Source organism: Orycteropus afer, unplaced genomic scaffold, assembly GCF_000298275.1.
Source record: "Orycteropus afer afer isolate SDZICR_OR568_19922 unplaced genomic scaffold, OryAfe1.0 scaffold00630, whole genome shotgun sequence".
In the NCBI taxonomy this organism is placed as follows: Eukaryota; Metazoa; Chordata; class Mammalia; order Tubulidentata; family Orycteropodidae; genus Orycteropus; species Orycteropus afer.
Window position 1 is genome coordinate 364852 of NW_006922217.1, and position 9061 is coordinate 373912.

Here is a 9061-nt window from a genome sequence, read left to right on the forward strand (position 1 = left end):
CCTTCCTTCCGAGGAGTGGCTGGTGGGTTTGAACCGCCAGCCGTCTGGTTAGCAGGCAAGTGTCTTAGCCACTATGCTACCAGAGCTCCCGGCCTTGTTTTAGTTGAAGATAATTGAGCTTTTCCATCGCCTCTCGCCACAGATGTAGTCAGTCTGATTCCTGTGTACTCAATCTGGTGAAGTCCTCATGTATAGCCAGACTTTGTGTTGTTGAAAAAAGTATTTGCAATGAATAAGTCGTTGGTCTTGCAAAGTTCTCTTGCTGTCTCTAGTGTTATTTCTGTCACCAGGGCCAAATTTTCTAACTACCGCTGATTCTTCTTTGTTTCCAACTTTTGCATTCCAGTCACCAGTGATAATTAACACATCTTGATTGCATGTTTGGTCGATTTCAGACTGCAGAAGTTGATCAAAATCTTCAATTTCTTCCATCTTTGGCTTTGGTGGTTGGTGCATAAATTTGAATAGTAGTAGTATTAACTGGTCTTCCTTGTAGGTGTATAGATTTTATCCTTTCACTGACAGCATTGTACTTCAGGATGGATCTTGAAACATCCTTTGTGATAATGAATGCCACGCCATTCCTCTTCAAATTCCCATCCCCAGCATAGTAGATCACATGGTTGTCTGATTCAGATTGGCCAAAACCAGTCCATCTCAGCTCACTAATGCCTAGGATGTCAGTCTTTATGTGTTCCATTTCATTTTTGACAACTTCCAATTTTCCTAGATTCATACTTCGTACATTCCACGTTCTAGTTATTAATGGATGTTTGCAGCTGTTTCTCCTTGATTTGAGTGGTGCCATGTCAGCACATGGAGGTCCTGAAAGCTTTACTTTATCCGTATCATTAAGGTTGGTTCTACTCTGATGATGCAGCTCTTTCCCACTTGTATTTTGAGTGTCTTCCAACCTAAGGGGATTGTCTTCCTGCACTGTATCAGACAGTGTTTCAGGGCTATTCATAAAGTTGCCCAGTAATGTATCAGACAGTGTTTCTCTGCTATTCATAAGGTTTTCTTCTTTGAAAAATGGATGGCCTCTTCCCTCTTCTTAGTCTGTCTCAGTCTGTAAGCTGTGTTGAAGCCTGTGCACCATGTGCAACCCTGCTGGCATTTGAGACACTGGTGGCACAGCCTCAAGACACCACAGTAGGACAAACTGACAGACAAGTTTGTCTCCCTTAGCTGTTCAAACCTCTCCACTTCTTGCCTCTTGGGGGGTGGGGCCTGTGTCCCTCCCCTTACCTGAGCTCCCTGCCACTCTGTCACGTACTACCTCATGAAGTGGTTGAATGTCCACCGATTCTTTTTGATATAGCGACTCTGTGTCTTCCTTCCATCTTCTCTTGATGCTTCCTGCATTGTTCAGCATTTGCCCATAGAATCCTTCCCAATTGCAACACAAGGCTTGAATTTTTCCTTCAGTTCTTTCTGTTTAAGAAATGCTGAGCGTGTTCTTCCCTTTCAGTTTTCTAACTTCAGGTCCTTGAACATTTCATTGTAATACTTTCCTTTGTCTTCTCCAGCTGCCCTTTGAAATCTGTTCAGCTCTTTTACTTCATATCTTCCATTTGCTTTAGCTATTCTCTGATTAAGAGCAAGTTTCAGAGTCTCTTCTGACATGTACTTTGGTCTTTTTTTTTTTTTCCTGTCTTTTTAGTGACCTATTACTTTTGTCAAATATGATGTCCTTGATATTATCCCACTACTCATCTGGTCTTTGGTCATTAATATTCAGCGTGTCAAATCTGTTCCTGAGATGGTCTCTGAATTCAAGTGGGATATGTTCAAGGTCATACTTTGCCTCTCATGGACTTGTTTTAATTTTTTTCAGCTTCCACTTGAACTTGCATTTGAACAAGTTGGTGTCTTCTTCAGTTGGCTCCTGGCCTTGTTCTGACTGATGATATTGAGCTTCAAATTATTGGAAGACTTTATTCTTTACTGTTATTTTTCATATTCTTTCAATGTTGTTAGTGCATTGTAGGGAACATAGATCATTTAAAAAAAAATTTTATTGTGACTTGGGTGAAAGTTTACAGAGCAAATTCACTTTCCATACAGCAGTTCACATACACTTTGTCTCATGTCATTGACCACAGTTTCCAACAATGCAACAGCTCCCCTCCCACTTCCTCCCCATAGTCACCTCTTCCCTGTGTCCTTTCCTCCATGCACCCCTGCCTCCTCCCCCAGCTGTCTCTCTGTGCATAGACTGCCTGTCTGTTCTCCCATGGTTGACATAGGTCAATTTTTAAGAACAGCTCCATAGTGCATCTGTACTTGTGTCAACGTTATAAGAGTACTCTACCTTCTAAGACTTTTGTTTTTCATTTTATAGGGCGCCAATGCATCGGCATTAGAGAAAGAGATTGGTCCAGAGCAGTTTCCAGTCAACGAGCACTATTTTGGATTAGTCAACGTAAGTATCCATTAATATTTAGCCTTCAAAATTATGGTTGGAAGCAGTTTGAAACCTGAGCAATGCCTTCATTGCTTATTAAAGGAAAACATGTTCATGTGTATCAGTGGAATTAAATGCCAAGAAACTTGATGTTGTAAAACGACCTTTAATGGAAAGGAGACAATGCTGCCTAGAGTCTGAAGATCATTCAAACAACTTCTCACTTGTCAGCTGGATTTTTCTCTGTCAGAAATGTCTCCTAAGCAGAACTTCATATAGCTAGACCAGAGGATCCCGTGATTCAGTGGGAATTATTTAAATGCCCGTATTATAAATGCTCCAAATGTACAGCTATAAATACAGCCACGGACACACTACCATGTTAAAGTCCGCACACCTCTGGCATTGGGCCAGTACTGTAGGTGTGGGAGAACAAAGTCAGGGACGTAATGTAGCCCAGCCCTTGGGGAGGTGTGCTTAGTTCTGGTAATTAGGTGTCAGCAAAACTTCAGAAGAACTCCTTTAGCATTTTTAACTCTGGCCATTCTTTATAGGGAGCTCTGGTAGCATAGTGCCTAAGGCACTTGACTGCTAACCAGAAGGCTGGCAGTTCAACCCACCAGCCACTCTTCGGAAGGAAGTTTGGGCAATCTACTTCTGTAGTGATACTGCCTTGGAAACCCAAGGAGGGGTCGCTATGAGTTGTGTCTGACTGGACAGCACATAACAACAACAACAACATTCTTTATATTTTCCAAATGATGAGAAAATACTGCAAATCTGTTATATAATTGTTGTTGTAGTTTATTTTATACAGTTGCACTCTGTTAGGGGGATCCATGGTGAAAATATATACATATGTATATCTGGTGGCTCAGTGCCTAAGGCATTTGACTGCTAACCAGGAGGTTGGCGGTTCAAACCTACCAGCTACTCCTCGGAAGGAAGATTGGGCAATCTACTTCCGTAGAGATACCACCTCAGAAACCCAAGGAGGGGTTGCTATGAGTCAGAACTGACTTGACTGCCGTGAGTTTGGTTTTTTGGTTTATATTTATGTATATGTGTGTGTATATATCTATATATTTATCTATCTATCTATCTATATATGAATGATAATACAGGTAACATAGTCAGATAGATCAAACACATTGGTATATCTCTAAATAACCCAAAACAAAAATCATATTCACTGCCATATAGTGAATTCTGACTCACAGTGCCCCACGGGACAATCTAGAACTCCCCCACAGGGTTTCCAAGGCTGTCAGTCTTTATGGAAGCAAAGCCCAAACCACACCCACTGCCATGGACTTGATTTTGACTCACAGCACCCCTAGAGGACAAAGTGGAACTGCACCACAGGGTTTCCAAGGCTGTCAGTCTTTACAGAAGCAAAGCCCAAACCACACCCACTGCTGTGGAGTCAATTCTGACCCACAGTGCCCCTAGAGGACAGAGTGGAACTGCTCCACAGGGTTTCCAAGGCTGTCAGTCTTTACAGAAACAAAGCCCAAACCACACCCACTGCCGTGGAGTCGATTCTGACTCACAGCGCCCCTAGAGGACAGAGTGATACTGCCTCAGAGGGTTTCTAAGGCTGTCAATCTTCACAGAAGCAAAGCCCAAACCACACCCACTGCTGTGGAGTGGAGTCTGACTCACAGCGCCCCTAGAGGACAGAGTGGAACTGCCCCCTAGGATTTCCAAGGCTATCAATCTGTACAACACCAATGGGGATTGCTCTGAGTTGGAATTGACTCAATGGCAGTGGATTTGGGTTTGGTTTGGATTTAGGACAAAGTAGAACTGCCCCATGGAGTTTCCAAGGCTATCAGTCTTTGTAGAAGCAGAGTGCCTTAACTTTCTTCCATGGAGCGGTGGGTGGGTTTGGACCACTGACCTTTTGGTTAGCAGCCAAATGGTTTAACCACTGCACTGCCAGAGCTCCTGTGTCTCTAAAGAGTAATATGTAGTCATGACGTGGGAGGTGGATTTGCAGATAGCAGTTGGAGTGATCTGTGTGTTTCCCTCACTTTGGAAACAGCCTCTGCACGTGCACTGTAAATTCTCTAACACTGAGCCAGCATCTTCTCCTTTTCTGAAAGAAGCTTGTATCATTCCTGTAGCTTGTATTTTTTTCAAGACGTTACCTTTATGTTCTCTGCTATTCCTCTATCACTTTGGCTTCCTGTGGTGGCTTGTGTAGTGCTGTGAGGCTGTGCCCCTGATATTTAAGATACCAGCAGGGTCACCCATGGTGGACAGGTTTCAGCAGAACTTCTAGACCAGGACAGACCAGGAAGAAGGACCTGGCCATCTACTTCTCAAAAAATTGACCAGTGAAAACCTTCTGAATAGCAGAGGGGCATTGTGTGATGCAGTGCCGGGATGTGAGCCCCTCAGGTTGGAAGGCGGCAGTGGGCTTTGCACATAGCAGTGGTGGTGTGGGTGGCACGGGACCAGGTGGGTATAGTTCTGTTGTACCTGGAGTCGGATGAGTAGGAACCAACTCGAGGGCACCTGGGAGCAACAGCAGCCTTTGTATTCTAAATAAAACATTTATGCTTCCCTTTCCCGCCTGTTACGGGAGGTGGACATTTAGCACCTCTGTCCTCTCCCACTGTGCTTATAACATGATATTTAATCAGTGTTCAGTTCTTTCCTTGTAACTGTGTAAATATGGTTCCCAAGGGAGCCAGCTTACGCTCTGATTGCATTTCCTTTTGTAGACCTTTGTTTTGCCTGGAATTAATTGTTGCTTTCTTTTTCCATGTCCTTCATTTTCATTTATTCTCCACAAATTCTTTAACAAAACTAAAAACAAACCAGAAGCAAAACGCCTTCTCGGTGCCAGGTTCCACAGTGTCATCCCTGGCAGGTGAACTAGCCCCCACCCCTCTCCTGTTTGGACTGTGCGCCCCATCCATGCTCTGGAGACTTTGCCCAGACATTCTGTTTCCCATCTTTCTGGAAATTCTCTTCACGTCTCTCCTTGTTTTCTAGATTTCCTGTAGTCTTTGTTTGGTTTTCTCCTTTCCTTTATGGAATGCCTTCTGTAGTAACTTCTTCAGGAGGTTTGCATGGATGGGAGAGAAATTTTGAGACCATGTGTGTCTAAAAATGTTTTGGTTGTTATGGCTAGATATAGAGTCTATGCTACATGACTGTGGTACTTAAGGTTGTGTGTCAACTTGGCTGGGCCTGGTTGAGTGGCTGGGCAGCTGGATGTGGTTATTCCCCAGGGTGAGACTGATGATCAACTCCATGGTGGGATCTACTGGAGCAGCTGAGTAGCTGCCTTTGGGATGTGGTCTGCTTCCAGTGTATAAGAAGGGACTTTGAGGAAGGTCTCAAGCTTCTGGCGCGCTTGACTCCTGCATGTAGCCGAGTTGTTATTCAGCAGCCTGCCATGTTGTCTGCTGACCTTGGGGACTCTTAATGGACTTGAATCAATGGCCTGCCATGTGGTTTGGTAACATCGGGACTGTGCCTTTTTATGACCTTGGGTTTGTCAGTCTCAGTAGCCAGCAGCTGTCTGAGTAAAGAAACACCTCTAGCCCCAGTGGGCCGGGAGCAGGAAGCAGAGGTGGATCCCAAGGTTGAAGGGCTTTCACCCAGCCCCTAGAGCCTGGCACTTTGAACTTGGAATTAAAGCCTCCAAACTGTAAGAGAATAAACTCCTGTTCAGGCCACCCATTTGTGCTATTTCCTGTTAGAGTGACACCAGGTAACCAAAACAGTGGCCTGCCTTTAGAATCTGTGAGGTGTTACTCTGTTGCCTTCGGCCTCCTGTTGTTGGTCTTGAGAAGTTGATGCCATTCTGATTCTTGACCCTCTCTATGTGACTTTTTAAAAAAAATTTAAATTTTGGGGGGCTCTCCGGGTTTCTTTTTGTTTGTAGCGGTGTTCTGCACTTTGAAGAGCCTCGGCATCTCTCACGTGTTACTGTGTCGGGTACTTTATGGGTCTCTTCTAACTGCAGTCTTACTGTCTTTAGTTCTAGAAATTTTCGGATAGTACTTTTTGGGTAATTTCCTCCCTACCAATGGAATTTCCCTGTCTTTTTGAATCTCCCAGCAGCTGGATATTGAAACAGATCAATTCTCTAATTTTCTTTTTTTTTCTGTTCCATTTTTGAGCCTCTAGTGTTTTGTTCTCCGTTTTAGACAAAGCTTCGGACTATTTTGCACAGCTCTGTGCGTTTTCTTTGACAATGTTCCTTTTCTTTTTCACTCGTGCTTCATGGAGGCAGCATCTCCTGTTCTCTCTCTGGAGCTGTGACTTACACTGTCTGTTCTGACTGAATTGATCCTGACACCTCAGAGCTTACTTCTCCCTTTTTTGAAACTGTCTTTCCTGTTGGAGGCTTTCCTCAAATGCAGTATGTAAAAGTGAGCCTCTGAATTGCCGATTGGAGCCTTTGTGTGCTAGGGGTGGGCTCGTCAGCAGCCAGGGGTTGGTGATTCCTGGCAGGTTAACTGGCTTTTAGGAAAACAGTCCTGCACCTCTGTCCCCATCCCCCTTTTCACGAGCTAGAGGCCTCTTCTCTCAGGCTGTTTATTTTCACTGAGAAGACTCCTCCCGACTCTGCTGGGGGGGGTAGCTTAATTCAGAGTTTAACTTAATCCTCTTCGGTGTCTTCTGCCATCACCCACTGTCCCCAAGGGTCCTTGAATCTAGTCTCTCTCTCCTGTTCCATTTCTGAGGAGAGGAAAGCTGTGGTGGTCTTCTGAGGGGCAAGGGGGCGTGAACACTCCTTTTCACCTACAATCAGACTTCTGTTCCGGCGTTTCTCCCTTCCACTCTCCGGCGACTCCCAAGCCTTCCACCGGTAAATTGGCTTCTCGCCCAGGTGTCTCTCCCGCAGCTGCTGGGGCGTCTCCTTTTTCTACTTGACTAATTCACGGACCTCCCCCTTGGCCTCCTGTCTCCTGAAAGGGTGCTGCTGTCTCTAGTCCGTGGCTGTCCTCGTTGTTGCCATCCTTGGCCTTTTGCGTGTTCACCTCATCTGTCCCTTGACTGTCATTTCCCAGGGGACCCACCAGGGACCCGAGTTAAATGAACATTTGCTTGCCCGTGTTGAACGAGACGTCTGTCGCTATTTCATAACGAGTGTCCATGCTCACGCACAAAGTGTCCAGGGAGCCAAAGCCTCATTCAGACTCGGGGGATGTCAGAGCCCCGGTTTCTCCGTTCTTGTTAACGCTGACCTTGTCCTGCCCTGTGACCGCCGCCCTCCTGTGGTTTGCACTCCAAAGCTCTTATGCGTCCTGGATTGTGGGAAAGCCGTGCATGTTCTGAGCGCTTTCAGCTTCTCCGTGGAGTCCCGGAAGGATCCGTTTTCTCTCAAGGGGTAATATTTTATGTATCGAAGGCAGTTTTGCCTCTAACCTTCTTCAGTATAAATATTTCACTTTCTGCTTTTATCTCTGGTTGTAAACCTCTTTGTAGCTAACCTCAGAACAAGTAAAATAACATCCTAGATAAAAGTCCTATGAAATCACTCGTACAGCTCAGTAATACTCTGTTGTGCCATTAATCTGATGTCAGTATCAAAATACTGTTGTCCATTCTGTAGAAAAACAGTTTCTACGAAGGCATCATTTTCATCACTCCTGTGATGAAAATCACAGACTGACAGTCTGGTGGCACAGTGCCGAAGGCATTTGACTGCTAACCAGAAGGTTGGTGGTTCAAACTCACAAGCCACTCCATGGAAGAAAGATGAGGCAAACTACTTCGGGAAAGACTGACCACCTTGGAAGCCCAGTGGGGTGGCTGTGAGTTGGCATTGGCTCGATGACAGTGGGCTTGTTTTAGTTTGGTTTGCTGTGTCAGTCCGGGTTGAAAAGGTAGTGGGCGGGCTGCCCTCTGAAGCCCAGTAACTGATATTCAGTGTCACCAAGATAAACGGGAGGCAAAGTTAATAACGAAGGACGGTCGGCAAGAGCTTTGTCTTCAGCCTGAGGAGAGGGCCATCTGATGACTGGGAATGCAGCTTGTGATGCTGTTACAACAAAGACTTGAAACCTCCGAAGTAGCCAGGGCCCTAGCCGTTGATGAAGGCCTTGACTTACACTTGGAAATCAGTCGTCAGAGGAGATGTCTCAGAACCAGTGTACACCCCAAAACCAGACCACGGCTGGGGAGCTGATTGAGACTCAGTGACCCTATGGGGCAGAGTCGAGCTCCTCCGTCAGGGCCCCAGGGCTGGGATCTTCATGGAACGAGACTGCTCCCGCTTCCTCCTGGAGCGGCTGGTGGTGCGAACCACTGACCTTTTGGTTGGCAGCCAAGCACTTTTACCACTGCCCCACCAGGGCTCCTTAGAGAGCTAGTGCAGTGATTATTTTTCTCCTGTTCCTCTCCCCCTTTTTATTTGCAGAGTTATCACGCGTCTATTTTAAAGTGTCCCTTAAAAATTAAGATTGGCACTCTTGGGGCTGGGTGGTGGCTTAGTTAATTCAAAGGTCAACATTTTAACGGTTTTTTTCCTGTCCCTGTAAGAACACCCGATGAGGCAGTTCCACTCTGTCCTCTAGGGGTGCTGTGAGTCAGAATTGACTGCACGGCAGTGGGTGTGGTTTGGGCTTTGCTTCCATAAAAATGACAGCCTAGGAAACCCTGTGGTGCAGTTCCACTCTGCCCTCT

At 45.6% G+C, this 9061-nt stretch overlaps 1 protein-coding gene across 1 annotated transcript in view; it reads left to right on the top strand.

Moving 5' to 3' along the window:
- The window catches only part of USP12 (ubiquitin specific peptidase 12), a 155982-nt gene that overhangs the window by 84348 nt on the left and 62573 nt on the right, over nucleotides 1–9061 (top strand). The window contains exon 3 of the mRNA XM_007956529.2: nucleotides 2345–2425. Coding sequence (XP_007954720.2) covers nucleotides 2345–2425 — 81 coding nt within the window. The remainder of the gene's footprint in view (nucleotides 1–2344; nucleotides 2426–9061) is intronic.